Here is an 18,353-nt window from a genome sequence, read left to right on the forward strand (position 1 = left end):
AAGAGCTATCCCCACCAAGCAAGTTTAAAAGAATAAGTTTAAAAGATGGAGACAAAAATAAAGTTGCTCTCATAATTATCCCCCATGAGGCCTTTATGCTCAACCTACTGGTGAACTATTTGTCAGAAAGGAGCATCAGTAATGGCACCATCTCTGTCTGACCAAGGTGTGTGGTAGGCAGGGTTTTAACATGTGCTCAGGCACCTACACCCATACTGCAAATCGCAGAGGTGATTCTGGGGACACAGAAAGTTACAGGATTTTAAAAATTATATTTTCTAATACGTAGCTATTAAAATATCCTCCTTTTGAAAAGAAGATCCATGCACTTTATTTCACTGCTTGTCCTTCTTTCATCCCAGCATCTTTCCTAAAACCCAGGCCCATGTTAGGAAATATCCCTGAATTGTCTCCTATGTACAAATCCCACAGAGTCCCTGGGCCCACAAACTATTCTGAGAGTATCACCCAGAAATTTTCACCCATGGATTCCCAAATTCTGGAATTTTCTAAGGAACACCCCCAAAATACTAAGTATGAAATCAGAACTGTCACAAAATATGGTCCTGTGCTATACAGCTTTAGATCTGCTCGGTTGGCCGACTTACACCTAATATAATCTCAGGGGGGATGGTTTGAGAATTTCTAGAGAAACTTGTCTTCATTGATGAAAAATTTCTAAAGCCTCCACTCAGTTCAGGCCAGAACACACACAATGGTAGTAGTTATTCAATTCTGCTTAGTTAGACAAGCCCTTGTCCTCTCCAACATGATGAGAAAAGCTTACACCTTTTAGAAACAAATGTTTTCTTGTGGATATAAATGAAATTCTATAAACTTCTAGTGAGTTACAGAAGTTTTAAATATTCCCAGAAATGTTCAAATTATTTCCTCAAGTCATCTCTAGATGTGGTCCCAAAGGATAAAGGAGAGGTGCACGTTGACAACAAATCCTGGGAGAAGACTTCAAGGTCCGAGTTGAGAGGTGAGAGATGAGCCTTCAGAAAGGTTCTGCCTACTTCTCTGATTCAGGACAAGAACATACCTCTGGTAGCATTTGTTTTAAACATGATATGGTAATTTTTCCAAGCTGCTCATGTGGAAGAACAGACTAAGCACTCCTAGCTAGACCTACGTGCCACCAAAGTTGCAGAACTGACGTGTCCTCTGGTTCTCTCCTATTCTGGTGCAACGTCAGTGAGAGGTGCTGCTAGCCAGGCCCTGATGTCTCAGCAGAATGAGACCTACGGTCCATTTCCCAACTTGCACTCGTAAACTCGCCATCCTTGCACTTCACTTTCTCTTCAGCTACCGAAAGAAAAAAACTCCCCTAGTTTCAGATTCTGCAAACAGCATTTTGGCTTCAGCCAGTGTTCCTGGGTGGAGCACCCATGGCTGATATGCAGGAGGGCATTTCACTGGGTGAAGATCTGCCCTGGATGGATGTTGGTTCCAAGTAGGAGCAGATGTGGGGTGAAGCTGAGCTCAAGGTCTCTCCTGTAGGAGGGGGTGGGAGGGGGGCTGGGAGCAGTGTTGGGTCCTCTGGCTGAGGGCTCCCTGGCTGCTTGTTTCCGCTTTCACACAAAGGTGGGTTATAAAAGACACGAGTGACAGAAATGCTTTGGAAGTTGTATAATGCAGATAGAGTGTTCATGTCCCTGCTAGGGGTTCCCAAATCTTTTTTAGGATTGAGTGTTACTTTCATCAATGCCATATCCACCATTTTTTTAAACATCAAACTTGAGGACTAGCAAGAATACAAATAATAGCTATCACAGCAGCCAATTACTGAACACCAATGTGGGCACTGTGCTAGGCATTTCATACATGGCAGCTCAGTTATTTCTTGGAACAACCCTATGCTATAGGTATCAGGTGTATTCATTTAATATCCAAGGAAACTGAGGCTTGAGAGACGTTAAGAAATTCTCCTAAAGTTGCATAGCAGGAGTGCCACGATGTAGTTTTATGTATGTGATCACACAAGTCTTGAACGGAATGGTGTAAAATGCATAGGTCACGGTAAGCATTTTCCCAGAAAGCCCACCTGAGCAGCCACAGCTGTAGGGCTGATGGGCATTTACATACTCAGCTAAATGACTGGGCTTCCCTGGGCATCCTCAACTGGAACAGAAGAGATGCCCTGGTTCCAGTGGCCTCCACCTCCTCCTCAGCCTCCCAGCCCCACTGCCACCACTAAGAACTGACCCGGCCAGCTCCCTCATGCTGAGACCCTTTCATATGACTCCAGACACCTGACCCTCCCTCACCTCCCCTCCCTCTCATCTCTCCCTCCCAAGCTGGACTCCCGTGTCCCTCACCCCAGCCGCTCTCCTGCCGAGTGCTTCAGCCCCCAGGCTTCCTCTGGAACACCCCACTCTAATAACCCCACCAAGCCAATCCAGCTGCCCACCTTTTCCACTCCTCTCACAATGTGACCCCTGAGGCTCACAGTCTCCAGCCCAGGAGAGGCGCTCCTCACAGAAACTGTCACACGGCGCCCCCTGAGACTCTGGTCCATTCATGAGGCCTCTCACCCTCAGGCCAGGACCCTGACTCCATCTCCACAGAGGAGGTCCCCCATCCTCCTGGCCTCCCAGAATCCTTTCTTCCTCCCTTCTTCTCCCAGGTAGGCATCTCTTCATGGTACTTGGAAGCCTCCTCTCTCCCCCAACCCAAACCAAAGCTTTGCGGGCTTTGCTCCATTGAGTTTCACCTCCCTTTCTCCATCAGTGGCTCTCTCTCAAACTATGAGAAACACTTTCAGGTATTTCCAGGAAAACAACAAAATCCCCACCCTCCCGCAACCCCACGGCCTCCACCGGCGGCCAGTCTTGCTCTCTGTCATCCCTTCACAGCTAATCTTTTTTTTTTTTTAATAAACTCTCTCTTACAGTATAACATACATATGGAAAAGTGCCCAAATAAGTATACAGCTCAACAGATTTTTTTTCAAAGTGAACTTACCTGGGCAACTAGTACCCAGAGCAAGAAACAGAACATCATCAGCATTCCAGGACACCAATATCCTGGAAGGCAACCATGGTCCTGACTTCTAAAACCAGAGAATCCTTTATCGTGTTTTGTAATTTTATATAAAAGAAATCGTTCAATATTTTGTGCCTTTTTTCTTTCGCTCAGCATTAAGGTATATAATTTTCTATTTGTAGATATACCATTCTATTGCTGAAGGGGCATTTGAGTTGTTTCCAGACTTTGACTTTTCAAATCGCGTTGCTGGGAACATTATGCAGCATGCCTTTTAGCAACACAGCCAAGCTTCTTGAAAGAATTGTCCACACTTGCTGAGTTGACATCCTTACCTCTCATCCACTCCTCAGTCCACCATAATCAGTTTCTGCTTCCAACCTCCCCTGTCCCAGGAGCACCAGCAGGTGTTTTTGTGGCAGCATCCTATGGATCCAGCTTAGTCATCAACAATGCTGACAGGTTCTATTCTCCTCTAGCCTCTCTGGCTGCTCCTGCTCAGCCTTTACTTGGAACTCGTACCCCCATCATTCCTCTCCTGTCAGGGTTCCCAGGCCCTGCAACCAGAGGTCTCTTTTCCTCAGTTGACTCCCTCAAAGAAACATTTTCTTTCTTGCTGCTGGTCCTCTGCACATGCTGTTCCCCCTGCTGAGAATGCCCTTCCTCCTCCTCTCCTCCAGCTGCCAATCCTTCAAGACTCTGCTTAGATTTGGAATCCTTTCTGTCCCGCTGTCCTGACCTCTTGGTGGCCTAGCACTCCATGCACCCTGGGATGCAGACCCTCGAGGCAGTGAACTGCCTCATGACATGAGCTGTGTGCTCATGAGGGCAGGGCCGTGTCTTGTCCATCCCTGTGTCCTCAGCCTCCAACACTAGGTCTGACGCATAGTGGATGCTCAATAAATGAGCTGAATGAATGAATCTACATAAATTAGAAAAAGAATGCTAAAAACCCATAGACTAAGAAGGATATGTTTTAAAAGACCACTGTAGGGACCTCCCTGGTGGTCCAGTGGTAAAGAATCTGCCTTACAATGCAGGGGATGTGGGTTCAATCCCACATGCTGTGGGGCAACTAAGCCCACTTGCCACAACTACTGAGCTCGCTCGCGCGCCTCAACTAGAGCCCCCGTGCCGCAAACTCCAGAGCCCACGTGCCCTGGAGCCTGCACGCCACAACTAGAGAAGAGAAAACCCACACGCCACAACTAAAGAGGAGACTGCGCGCCACAACGAAAGATCCCGCACGCCTCAACTAAGACCCAATGCAGCCAAAAATATATTAAATAAATAAATAAATAAATAAATAATAAAATAAAAGACCACTGTATTTTCTTCTCTGGGAAGGGAAGGTAGCACATGAACGCATAAAGATACATCTGAGGATTAACCAAGATGGCGGAGTAGAAGGACGTGCTCTCACTCCCTCTTGCGAGAGCACCAGAATCACAACTGGCTGCTGGACAATCATTGACAGGAAGACCCTGGACTTCACCAAGGAGGATACCCCACGTCCAAGGACAGAGGAGAAGCCACAGTGAGACGGTAGGAGGGGCGCAATCAGAGTAAAATCAAATCCCATAACTGCTGGGTGGGTGACTCACAGACTGGTGAACACTTATACCACAGAAGTCCACCCACTGGAGTGAAGGTTCTGAGCCCCACGTCAGGCTTCCCAACCTGGGGGTCCGGCAACGGGAGGAGGAATTCCTAGAGAATCAGACTGAAGCCTAGTGGGAATTGATTGCAGGACTTTGACAGGACTGGGGGAAACAGAGACCCCACTCTTGGAGGGCACACACAAAGTAATGTGTGCATCGGGACCCAGGGGAAGGAGCAGTGACCCTGGGGGAGACTGAACCAGACCTACCTGCTGGTGTTGGGAGGTCTCCTGCAGAGGCGAGTGGTGGCTCTGTTTCACCGTGGGGATAAGGACACTGGCAGCAGAGGTTCTGGGAAGTTCTCCTTGGCGTGAGCCCTCCCAGAGTCTGCCATTAACCCCACCAAAGAGCACGGGTAGGCTCCAGTGTTGGGTTGCCTCAGGCAAAACAACCAACAGGGAGGGAACCCAGCCCCACCCATCAACAGTCAAGTGGATTAAGGTTTTACTGAGCTCTGACCGCCACAGCAACAGTCAGCTCTACCCACCACCAGAGCCTCCCATCAAGCCTCTTAGATAGCCTCAACCACCAGAGGGCAGACAACAGAAGCAAGAAAAACTATAATCCTGCAGCCTGTGGACCAAAAACCACAGTTACAGAAAGATAGAGAAGATGAAAAGGCAGAGGGCTATGTACCAGATGAAGGAACAAGAAAAAACCCCAGAAAAACAACTAAATGAAGTGGAGATAGGCAACCTTCCAGAAAAAGAATTCAGAATAATGATAGTGAAGATGATCCAGGACCTCGGAATAAGAATGGAGGCAAAGATTGAGAAGATGCAAGAAATGATTAACAAAGACCTAGAAGAATTAAAGAACAAACAAACAGAGATGACCAATACAATAACTGAAATGAAAACTACACTAGAAGGAATCAATAGCAGAATAACTGAGGCAGAAGAACGGATAAGTGACCTGGAAGACAGAATGGTGGAATTTACTGCTGCGGAACAGACTAAAGAAAAAAGAATGAAAAGAAATGAAGACAGCCTAAGAGACCTCTGGGACAACATTAAACGCAACAACATTCGCATTATAGGGGTCCCAGAAGGAGAAGAGAGAGAGAAAGGACCAGAGAAAATATTTGAAGAGATTATAGTCGAAAACTTCCCTAACATGGGAAAGGAAATAGCCACCCAAGTCCAGGAAGCGCAGAGAGTCCCATACAGAATAAACCCAAGGAGAAACACGCCGAGACACATAGTAATCAAAGTGGCAAAAATTAAAGACAAAGAAAAATTATTGAAAGCAGCAAGGGAAAAACGACAAATAACATACAAGGGAACTCCCATAAGGTTAACAGCTGATTTCTCAGCAGAAACTCTACAAGCCAGAAGGGAGTGGCATGATATACTTACAGTGATGAAAGGGAAGAACCTACAACCAAGATTACTCTACCCGGCAAGGATCTCATTTAGATTTGATGGAGAAATCAAAAGCTTTGCAGACAAGCAAAAGCTAAGAGAATTCAGCACCACCAAACCAGCTCTACAACAAATGCTAAAGGAACTTCTCTAAGTGGGAAACACAAGAGAAGAAAAGGACCTACAAAAACAAACCCAAAACAATTAAGAAAATGGTCATAGGAACATACATATCGATAATTACCTTAAACGTGAATGGATTAAATGCCCCAACCAAAAGACATAGACTGGCTGAATGGATACAAAAACAAGACCCATATATATGCTGTCTACAAGAGACCCACTTTAGACCTAGGGACACATACAGACTGAAAGTGAGGGGATGGAAAAAGATATTCCATGCAAATGGAAATCAAAAGAAAGCTGGAGTAGCTATACTCATATCAGATAAAATAGACTTTAAAATAAAGAATGTTACAAGAGACAAGGAAGGACACTACATAATGATCCAGGGATCAATCCAAGAAGAAGATATAACAATTATAAATATATATGCACCCAACATAGGAGCACCTCAATACATAAGGCAACTGCTAACAGCTATAAAAGAGGAAATTGACAGTAACACAATAATAGTGGGGGACTTTAACACCTCACTTACACCAATGGACAGATCATCCAAAATGAAAATAAATAAGGAAACAGAAGCTTTAAATGACACAATAGACCAGATAGATTTAATTGATATATATAGGACATTCCATCCAAAAACAGCAGATTACACGTTCTTCTCAAGTGCGCACGGAACATTCTCCAGGATAGATCACATCTTGGGTCACAAATCAAGCCTCAGTAAATTTAAGAAAATTGAAATCATATCAAGCATCTTTTCTGACCACAACGCTATGAGATTAGAAATGAATTACAGGGAAAAAAACGTAAAAAGGACAAACACATGGAGGCTAAACAATACGTTACTAAATAACCAAGAGATCACTGAAGAAATCAAAGAGGAAATAAAAAAATACCTAGAGACAAATGACAATGAAAACACGACGACCCAAAACCTATGGGATGCAGCAAAAGCGGTTCTAAGAGGGAAGTTTATAGCTATACAAGCCTACCTAAAGAAACAAGAAAAATCACAAGTAAACAATCTAAGCTTACACCTAAAGCAACTAGATAAAGAAGAACAAACAAAACCCAAAGTTAGCAGAAGGAAAGAAATCATAAAGATCAGAGCAGAAATAAATGAAATAGAAACAAAGAAAACAATAGCAAAGATCAATAAAACTAAAAGTTGGTTCTTTGAGAAGATAAACAAAATTGATAAGCCATTAGCCAGACTCATCAAGAAAAAGAGGGAGAGGACTCAAATCAATAAAATCAGAAATGAAAAAGGAGAAGTTACAACAGACACTGCAGAAATACAAAGCATCCTAAGAGACTACTACAAGCAACTTTATGCCAATAAAATGGACAACCTGGAAGAAATGGACAAATTCTTAGAAAGGTATAACCTTCCAAGACTGAACCAGGAAGAAACAGAAAATATGAACAGACCAATCACAAGTAATGAAATTGAAACTGTGATTAAAAATCTTCCAACAAACAAAAGTCCAGGACCAGATGGCTTCACAGGTGAATTCTATCAAACATTTAGAGAAGAGATAACACCCATCCTTCTCAGACTCTTCCAAAAAATTGCAGAGGAAGGAACACTCCCAAACTCATTCTATGAGGCCACCATCACCCTGATACCAAAACCAGACAAAGACACTACAGAAAAAGAAAATTACAGACCAATATCACTGATGAATATAGATGCAAAAATCCTCAACAAAATACTAGCAAACAGAATCCAGCAACACATTAAAAGGATCATACACCACGATCAAGTGGGATTTATCCCAGGGATGCAAGGATTCTTCAATATACGCAAATCAATCAATGTGATACACCATATTAACAAATTGAAGAATAAAAACCATATGATCATCTCAATAGATGCAGAAAAAGCTTTTGACAAAATTCAACACCCATTTCTGATAAAAACTCTCCAGAAAGTGGGCATAGAGGGAACCTACCTCAACATAATAAAGGCCATATATGACAAACCCACAGCAAATATCATTCTCAATGGTGAAAAACTGAAAGCATTTCCTCTAAGATCAGGAACGAGACAAGGATGTCCACTCTCACCACTATTATTCAACATAGTTCTGGAAGTCCTAGCCACGGCAATCAGAGAAGAAAAAGAAATAAAAGGAATACAAATTGGAAAAGAAGAAGTAAAACTGTCACTGTTTGCGGATGACATGATACTATACATAGAGAATCCTAAAACTGCCACCAGAAAACTGCTAGAGCTAATTAATGAATATGGTAAAGTTGCAGGATACAAAATTAATGCACAGAAATCTCTTGCATTCCTATACACTAATGATGAAAAATCTGAAAGAGAAATTATGGAAACACTCCCATTTAGCATTGCAACAAAAAGCATAAAATACCTAGGAATAAACCTACCTAGGGAGACAAAAGACCTGTATGCAGAAAACTATAAGACACTGATGAAAGAAATTAAAGATGATACCAACAGATGGAGAGATATACCATGTTCTTGGATTGGAAGAATCAACATTGTGAAAATGAGTATACTACCCAAAGCAATCTACAGATTCAATGCAATCCCTATCAAATTACCAATGGCATTTTTTACGGAGCTAGAACAAATCATCTTAAAATTTGTATGGAGACACAAAAGACCCCGAATAGCCAAAGCAGTCTTGAGGGAAAAAAATGGAGCTGGAGGAATCAGACTCCCTGACTTCAGACTATACTACAAAGCTACAGTAATCAAGACAATATGGTACTGGCACAAAAACAGAAACATAGATCAATGGAACAAGATAGAAAGCCCAGAGATTAACCCACGCACCTATGGTCAACTAATCTATGACAAAGGAGGCAAAGATATACAATGGAGAAAAGACAGTCTCTTCAATAAGTGGTGCTGGGAAAACTGGACAGCTACATGTAAAAGAATGAAATTAGAATACTCCCTAACACCATACACAAAAATAAACTCAAAATGGATTAGAGACCTAAATATAAGACTGGACACTATAAAACTCTTAGAGGAAAACATAGGAAGAACACTCTTTGACATCAATCACAGCAAGATCTTTTTTGATCCACCTCCTAGCGTAATGGAAATAAAAACAAAAATAAACAAGTGGGACCTAATGAAACTTCAAAGCTTTTGCACAGCAAAGGAAACCATAAACAAGACGAAAAGACAACCCTCAGAATGGGAGAAAATATTTGCAAATGAATCAACGGACAAAGGATTAATCTCCAAAATATATAAACAGCTCATTCAGCTCAATATCAAAGAAACAAACACCCCAATCCAAAAATGGGCAGAAGACCTAAATAGACATTTCTCCAAAGAAGACATACAGACGGCCACGAAGCACATGAAAAGATGCTCAACATCACTAATTATTAGAGAAATGCAAATCAAAACTACAATGAGGTATCACCTCACTCCTGTTAGAATGGGCATCATCAGAAAATCTACAAACAACAAATGCTGGAGAGGGTGTGGAGAAAAGGGAACCCTCTTGCACTGTTGGTGGGAATGTAAATTGATACAGCCACTATGGAGAACAATATGGAGGTTCCTTAAAAAACTAAAAATAGAATTACCATATGACCCAGCAATCCCACTACTGGGCATATACCCAGAGAAAACCGTAATTCAAAGACACATGCACCCGAATGTTCATTGCAGCACTATTTACAATAGCCAGGTCATGGAAGCAACCTAAATGCCCATCAACAGACGAATGGATAAAGAAGTTGTGGTACATATATACAATGGAATATTACTCAGCCATAAAAAGGAACGAAATTGAGTCATTTGTTGAGACGTGGATGGATCTAGAGACTGTCATACAGAGTGAAGTAAGTCAGAAAGAGAAAAACAAATATCGTATATTAATGCATGTATGCGGAACCTAGAAAAATGGTACAGATGAGCCAGTTTGCAGGGCAGAAGTTGAGACACAGATGTAGAGAATGGACATATGGACACCAAGGGGGGAAAACTGCGGTGAGGTGGGGATGGTGGTGTGCTGAATTGGGCGATTGGGATTGACATGTATACACTGATGTGTATAAAACTGATGCCTAATAAGAACCTGCAGTATAAAAAAACAAACAAAACAACTAATACTAAACTTTCATTGGGTTATTTGTATGGAAATATGTTAATATAAATGTTTCAGACATTACATGAAATTTCTAAAAATCTTATATTGTATTTGTATGGAAATATGTATGGAAATATGTTAATATAAATGTTTCAGACATTACATGAAATTTCTAAAAATCTTATATTTGTATTTGTATGGAAATATGTATGGAAATATGTTAATATAAATGTTTCAGACATTACATGAAATTTCTAAAAATCTTATATGTTCTGGTATAATGTTATAAGTCATAATCCTAGTTATTACTTTAAAATGTATATCTCAGAAATAACTAATTTTCTTGTCAACTGCATTATTATGAACTTTCATCAAATCTTTAACCGTGGTCATTTTTAAGTCTTTTGTCATTTACAGACAGTTCTGGGTGTACTCTGATGATTTTGCAAATATGTTCCTATAAAAGGGTTTCATCTTCAAGAAATTCATGGAAAAGACTCTGACAAGTACAGGTTTCTGGTAACTGACTGTACTGCTGAACTGAATGAATAAGCATTTTCAGAACTCTAATGAAAAACTGATGAACTCATAAAAGTGCTAAAAAAAGATCAAGATGAAAAAAAAAATTAATTATATGGGACTGAGTGAACTGATGAGGATGAGTATAATTTTTGTGACTTTCTGTCTGAATTAAAAAAAAAAAAAAAAAAAATCCCGCAAGGACTCAGAGGCAAAGAATATACAAATCAATTTTCACTGCAAAGTAAAGGAGCTGTTACAGTGGAGGATTACTGGACTAAATGTCAATATTATGACATAGTATGAGTGTGTTTCATGTTTGGTAATTGCAATCATTGTTGCTTTTGTTGTGGTCATCCAAATACAGTGTGTGTGTGTGAAAAAAAAAAAAAGAATCAGCATGTGAAAAATATAAAATCAAAATATTCATTTCACACACACAAAAAAAAAAAAAAAAAAAAAAAGATACATCTGAACTATCATTCATGGGGCCCAAGTCCCCAAACTGGGCTATGTTATACCCACAAATTATCTTTTATTTGCAGAGGGCAGTTCGATTTCAGTCCAGCTGATGGTTATTCTGAAACGAACAACCAACCACGCATCCACCCATTAGCCATCCCTGAGTACAGACAAACCCCAAGCTCTCACCTCCTCCAGGGCCTTCTTGGCCTGACTAGTGGCTCCAAAGCACTGGCTTATTCTGGGAATTTCCACAGATGTTTCCATCACACATCAAGAGAAAAATCTTCCCAGAATGATTCCACCAGAATCATGATTCAAATGTCAGATTCAGATCATATTTTCCACCTTTCCTCATTGAAAGAACGATGTGGCTCTTGATGAAGCTGAGGCCAGGACACTTATCATGGAAGGGAAGCTGTATCCGCAGCTGTGATGTGCTGGACAAGAGGATGGCTACCAGAGGCACAGCACAGGCTTAGGCTAATGCCAAGGAAATCCACACGTGTAGCCAGGCAGGGTAACATCAGGGAAGAGGCCTGCTCACTCCCCCAGCTCTGCCCTGGCACCAGCCACACCTCTGGAGTGGGAGGTGTGGGCACCAAATCACAACCTGTTTTCTAGCCTCCCTACATTCTGCTTCCACCATATAGAGCCTGGGAAGGATGGCTCAGCTTCCAATTGCGACTCCATGGTCTGAAAAAGCACTGGACATGAGGCCTGCCCTCTGCAGCTGGGCAACAACACATTTCTGCATCATCAAGTTCTTTTCCAGATACAGGGGCAGCAGCTGTGACTAACTGACTCAGTTAAAACCCAGGGGGCACTCTTGAACAGCAAGGGTCCAAAGCGAAAGGCCACAGTAGTGACCTGCCCCCAAACCCAGGGTGGAGGGACACGTCACCAAAATTTCACATTGTGAAACTCCTGACAAAAAGCAACATAAACCTGAAGGGCATTTTTGAATCCTGGGCTGGCTCTGGATGTCAGCTCCTGGAGAGCAAAGGCTGTGTTATTTCTCTTCTGACAGGGTTTAGCAGTCAGGTGGAAATAATTCTCAGACCCACTTGAGTTAATGGCAAAAACCCACTTTGATTCAATAACGTCATGTTTATCGTGATCTACCCACAAGGATTATCCTGCCCGCGGGGCTGGTCAAGGATCTGCCAACCGCTTTGGAGGCTCCATCTGTGGAAGGCGTGGGGAGCCCCAGGTCACTGCCCATCAAGAGCTATCATCAAGGTAGTCCAGCCCTAGGTCTGGAAAAGAGGCTGGAACCTTCTTGCCCCTTCAGGCCAAGGGCAAGTGACTTCCCGAGTCATAAGATGAGATGGAGAGGCAGCAGTGGGGAGAGCACTGGGCTGTGAAATGGGAGACTAGGGCACGAGCCCTCTGCCTCCAATTGCTGCTGGTGCCCCCTTGGACAGTCCCCATCCCGCCTGCCTCACAGGTCGTGCTGAGGTCCCAGTGACACAGTGATAGGGTGGACGGGCCACTGCAGGCTGCAAAGTACTGTGCCTGTAACCATGGTCCTCAGGTGCGTTCTGCCTCCCCCAGGAAGCTTTCCTTGGCTGTTCGCACTGACACTGATGCACGTGTTCCTCTGTCAGCACCGGGCATGGACTGCGTCATTTCCTCTCCCTGACAGCCTTGCCCACGGCATAGATCATCTGTGCAGATGATCTTGCCCCAGATCATCTGCACTGCCCTTTCACACACTTTCCCACCTCCAACTTGGCACCTTTAACCACCCAGGTAAGAAATTGGGGACAGGGACTTCCCTGGTGGTCCAGCAGTTAAGACTCCGTGCTCCCAATGCAGGGGGCCCGGGTTCTATCCCTGGTCAGGGAACTAGATCCCTCATGCTGCAACTAAAGATCCCTCGTGTGCTGCAACTAAGATCCAGCACAGTCAAATAAATAAATATTAAAAGAAAGAAAGAAAGAAAGAAAGAAACTAGGGACAGTGGTGGCAGGGAGGTTAAGGGACCGGCTCATGGCCCCCCAGCAAGTGGTGGAGGTGGGACTCAAAACCAGGCTCTCAGACACCAAATCCCACACTCCCTCCCCAGTCCCTGACACAAAGTCCAGGCAGGGGCAGGAAAGCAGAGGAGCGAGAGCCCCTCCTCAGAGTAATGACATGACCCAGCTGCCCAGCCCACCTCTGGCCCCAGCTCCAGGAAGTCTGTAGCACCCACCGCCCCTAGACACCCCCAGTCCACACCGTCCATTCACATCCAGCCGCCCCATGCTGCCTCGCGTTGGCCACTGGGAGCAGCAGGAAGGACCCAGCATCTGGAGCCAGGCACAGGACAAGGCTCAGCCCATCCCACAGAGGGCGCCGGAGATGTCTCAGTCACCCTGCCAAAGCTGCCAGGGAAGGGAGCAGGTGGCCCTGGCTGGTGGGCTAGGAGCCTCTGCTTACCTGTCGTGCCGCTTGTGAAACACACAATGGAGAGGTCACTGGGTTTCGGGGGCTGCAGAGGTGAGAAGAGGAGTGTGTTAAAGAGACCCAGTGTGCCCAGCCTGGGCCCCTCCCCAGCCAGCCCCTCTGTGCACACCCCCACGTGTGCACTGCGTGAGGGTGCCGGCATGTGTCGGCACATGTGCATGGCCCTGCATGCTGTCACTGGAAAGGTGAGCAGGCAAGTCCCCAGGAAAGAGAAAGAAAAACCACGGAAACCTAACCGGACATGGACGTCGATCTGCCCCACCAACCTCACACCTGCTCCTGCTGCCTCGCCTACTCGAGTCTGAGCTAAATTCTGATGGGATTGGGTTGCAGTGGCCATACCTAGGCCTCTGTCAAAGATCTCACCGTTCTAGGGACTGTGACCCACTTCCTCCTTCCTTCCCACTTTCTCCCAAGTGTCTGGGTTGAGGCTTGGGAACAGAAAATGTAACCCAAGAACTGAGCTGCCCACTCTGTCACTAAGACTGCTCTGCATCAGGCCCTTGCCCTGGCACTGGGCACATAGTCCTGGGGTCACCAGGAGGAGCCCACCATGACCACTTGCATGTAGAGGATGGCTTCCCGGAGGATGTGACATGAGTTGAGACTGAAGGACAAGCAAGATCTCTCCAGATGAAGTGACGGTGGGCATTCTGGGAGAGGAACCAGCCTGGGCACTGTCAGAGGCACAAGAGACGGCATGCTGCGGGGCCAGAGAGCAGCTCTCTAAGGCTGGGGCACAGTGTGTGGAGGTGGGGACACACCAGGGGCTCCTCATGGTGAAGGGCCCTGGGAAGCAGGGATTGACCTGCTGAGGCCTCTGTGTGCGAAAGCTCACAGGCTGGTGAAGGGAGCGGGAAGAGCTGAGCTGCAGAGGGAGCTGGAGGCGAGAGGCCTGGTTAGAAAGCTCACAGCCCCTACAAGGCCCTCCCAGGGGCTGTGACCCTCCCTGGTGACCCGAGCCCAGGGAGGATCACTCGGGGACGACACACAGAAAAGTTCAGAGAGCAAAGATGCACAAAGACAGCAGACGCCACAAGGGGTCCACTTCCGAGTCTGTTGCTGCTCCTGTCCATCCCATCCTCTGGAGAGATTGCTACATCGAAAGGGAAAACATAAGACCTCCCAAAGAAAAAGTTACTGGAGACCCAAGGGTGTCCAGGGTTGGCTGCCCCTTTTTTCTCCCTCCCAAATGTCTGCCTCCCGTTCCAGGTCGTCCTGGGTGCCCCAAGGGGACATTTCCTGAGTTGCTTATTAACACGGAGCTGCTACTCTGGCCCCTCTACCAAGCCTTGTGCACAGCGAGGGAGTCTGTGAGGACGTGCCCTGGACACCACAGTGCTCAGTCAAAACCTGCTGGCAGATGAGCTTACCACAGGAACGTGGTGATTCCGCTGACCACAGTCCTGGAAGAGGAAAACACTGTTTTTAAATGCTCGAAAGTTCTAATCAATCAAAATAAACTCAGCACAGTATGCCTCGTTCCCGCGCCAAGCCCAGAGTCCCAGACTCCCTGCCCAGACGTGGCCCGCGCAGAGACACCACCTCAGCGGTCTCTCCTCAGATACACATCCAGGCCTTGGCCACCCACACATCACAGACAGCGGCCTGGGGCCTAGGAAGAGGCTAAGCACTGTGCACATGCACAAGGGGGAGACAGCCTGAGGGGCCCACGGTACGTCTAGACGCATGCTCAAGACACAGTGGCTAGGTGGCCCGGGCTGGCAACTAAGTGGTCAGGGCTGGAGGGGCAGATGGGGGCTGCCAGCTTAGGTGTGGCCCCTAAAGCCATGGAGGGGCACAGGCCCTCCATGGCTTTGTGGGTACATTTAAGAGCAGACAGGAAGACAGGAGGAGAAATGGAGGGCCCACAGGCCTAGATCCAGGAAGGCACAGTGGGGGTCAGCTGCTACTGAGCAAAAGGCCTGAGGCCCCGGAGGATGTCCTGGGTCACTCCAGCAGGCCATAAGCTGCCACCAGCCTAATGTCTCTGGGGAGGCCATGCAAAGGAAAATTGGTTCTGCTGGCTGCTGGGGGTCTGGGACACAACCGCAAGAACCTCTCCAAGACTTCTGGACCTCAAGTTTACTACAGTCCTCAGGCTCAGACAGGCTGGCTGTTAGCTGGAAATGAGGAGGCTCCGGAGGCTGTGGGGGTAGCTCTGGGGCAGGCTGGCACCACCATCTACCTGTTGGTGCCCGAGTCACTAACTGTGCCAAATACCTGAGCCCATCTCGAAGAGGATGCCTGTGGGTACCAACCCCACTACCCACCACCAGCCCTTGTGAAGCCTGCCCTCTTTGAACCCTGACACACCCTGATGGCCCAAGACATACATCCTAGGGCATAAGACGGGCAGATAACCGGCAGCTCGGGCTCAGTGGCTAACCAGCTGTGGCCAGGAAACAGCCCAGAAGCAGACCCTCACCTCCACAGCCTGCATGGACTTAATGACCACCCCGCAGTCTTGCCCTCTGTCTTTCAAAGCTTCCTCGAATGGTTCCATGAGGATGATCAGCTTGAGCCCCGGTGTCTCCTTCCTCTCCACATGCTCCAGCAGAACCACGGCTTTCTGAGGTTTATCCACGATCACAGTGCTGATGTCGGCTGCAGGGACCACCAAGGAGAGTCAGGCTGTGCGGGCACAGGCTGTGACCGTGGGCAGCACATGCCAGGCAGTGGAACCATGGGCTGCGTGTGCCACATGATAAGCTTGTGTGTAAATAAATACGTACGACAGGCCATGTGGGACATGTATTGTGTCCAGAGGAAAGTGCACAGAGCCTGGATGGAGCCAAGGGCAGAAGACCAGGGAATCTCCTGGGGTAGATTCCAAGCATTCCTTTTCTTCAGGCTCAGCCCCCATCGTCCCTGGTCTGCTTGAGATATTCACCACCCCCCAGCATCTTCCTCAAGCTGAAGTGAACTCAGAGGGTTGGCAGCCTACGTGGAGGCTGGTACAGAGGCTCCTTCTTGGCAGCCCTATCCTGTGGAAGGAGCCTTTGGGTGAAGTCCAACTGGGGACAGCTGGACTCAGGAAGCCAACTCAAGGGCCAAAGTGGAAGCCCCCAGCGTTCTCTGAGAGCGGAAGCAAAGTACCTATTAGTGTCAAACAATCAGCATAAGCTGAAAAGGGCTGGGAGGAGGAGGTGGGGCTGGCTGCCAGGGGCAGGAGGGGGCAGCTGGGCTCACCTGTGTCAATGATGTAGCGGATTGCCCCCGGGCCCAGGGTGTCATAGAGCGGGATCACCACCATAGAGTATGTGTAGCAGGCAAGCTCCGCAATGATCCACTGTGGAGACACACAGGTTGGGGGGAAGGGGGAGCACAGAGCAGACAGCAGGGCTGCACTGCCCTCAGGCCTTAGGCACAGGGCTCCCTGATCGGGGTCCTGTGCCGAGAGCCCTCCGCACAAGGCAAGGGATCCATAAAGCTGACCCGTTGAGCCTGCTCCCCCAACGGTCTTCTAGACCTGTTTGCCCCAGGGAATTACGGGACTCCAAATAACCCCAGGCCCACCTCCGGGGTTTGCATGGCCTTCTTCCCCAGGTCCTTCTTCCCCCATGGCTCAGGGAGCCACTGTTTGGACAGCTAGGTAGGGTGTAGATGGAACTTGGCTGGAATGTCCACCCCTGATGAGGGACAGAGCCAAGGGAGTGGGGGATGGCATGGACCAAGGATCTCCAGTTTTCCTCTTGTCCCAGGCCCTACAGACAGCGGGAGCAGGGCTGTTCTATGGTACCCAAGCTTGTGTTCCACTGATGCCTCTAAAACCAGTTAAGGGAGGTGCTCACCTCTGGTCGATTTTGTGCAAAAACGCCGATAAACTGATCTGTACATGGTTTACAATTGTGCTGGAGAAGTCCAGACCCTAGAAATTCAGCCCTGTCGGCCACCTGCACACAAACATGGGGCAGTAATGGGAAAGCAAGGACTCTTCAGCAGGGAAGGGAGATCCCCAGGTGGGATTTCTGTGGTCTGAGGGAGCTCCCCAACTCCCTACCCAGTGATGCTGGAAGTCCTGAGAGGTTGCTGCCAGGAGTTTGGCAGACAGTCCAGGCAAGGAAAAAAAATGACCCTCTGAGAGCCTCCGGGATGCCCACAAGCCCCTCCCAAGTGCCAGGTCTGTGTGGGTAGACAGGGTGGGGCCTGTCTTCTATTACTCACCTCCTGGTAGGACAGCCACTGATAAGGCTGCTTGGGATTCCTGAAGCCAAGACAGGGTCCATTCCCTACACAGAGATAAGCAGGCCTTGTGCCAGGGAGGAGGGCAGGGTGTGGGAGCCACTGAACCTGCCCATCAGACACCTGGATGAATATCCCATCCTGGGAGGTGGTCCACGGGCCAAGTGAACTGCTCCCCAGCTGCCTGTCTAAACTGCTGAAGTCCAAGAAGGCCTAAAGTACACAAGCATGGCATCTCCCCAGGGAGATCAGGAAGGCCCAGGAATGGGAACTGACACAGCGCTAGTTTCCACAATGACCTGTGTGATGCAGCCCCAAGAGGACATGGAGACCTGGGGGCCACTGGGCAGAGGTGGCAGTTTGCCTCTCTGTGACAACTCCCTTCACCCCACGCCATGGGTCACCCAGACATCTCGGAGGCTCAGGTTCAGAACCATGCCAGCTAGCAGCCTGCGAGTTCAAGGCTCACGAGGGGCTGCCAATAGGAGATATAGAATATGAGC

General features: G+C 47.0%; 1 protein-coding gene across 4 annotated transcripts in view; it reads right to left on the bottom strand.

Annotated features, from left to right (window-relative positions):
- The window catches only part of ACSL6 (acyl-CoA synthetase long chain family member 6), a 71,458-nt gene that overhangs the window by 31,074 nt on the left and 22,031 nt on the right, over nucleotides 1–18,353 (bottom strand). For all 4 annotated transcript variants that reach the window (XM_036846770.1, XM_036846771.1, XM_036846772.1 and 1 more), the window contains 6 exons: nucleotides 17,833–17,897; nucleotides 17,460–17,561; nucleotides 16,858–16,957; nucleotides 16,094–16,272; nucleotides 15,039–15,071; nucleotides 13,639–13,690 (listed from right to left, as the gene is read on the bottom strand). In XM_036846770.1, coding sequence (XP_036702665.1) covers nucleotides 13,639–13,690; nucleotides 15,039–15,071; nucleotides 16,094–16,272; nucleotides 16,858–16,957; nucleotides 17,460–17,561; nucleotides 17,833–17,897 — 531 coding nt within the window. The remainder of the gene's footprint in view (nucleotides 1–13,638; nucleotides 13,691–15,038; nucleotides 15,072–16,093; nucleotides 16,273–16,857; nucleotides 16,958–17,459; nucleotides 17,562–17,832; nucleotides 17,898–18,353) is intronic.

Source organism: Balaenoptera musculus, chromosome 3, assembly GCF_009873245.2.
Source record: "Balaenoptera musculus isolate JJ_BM4_2016_0621 chromosome 3, mBalMus1.pri.v3, whole genome shotgun sequence".
NCBI classification, from domain to species: Eukaryota; Metazoa; Chordata; class Mammalia; order Artiodactyla; family Balaenopteridae; genus Balaenoptera; species Balaenoptera musculus.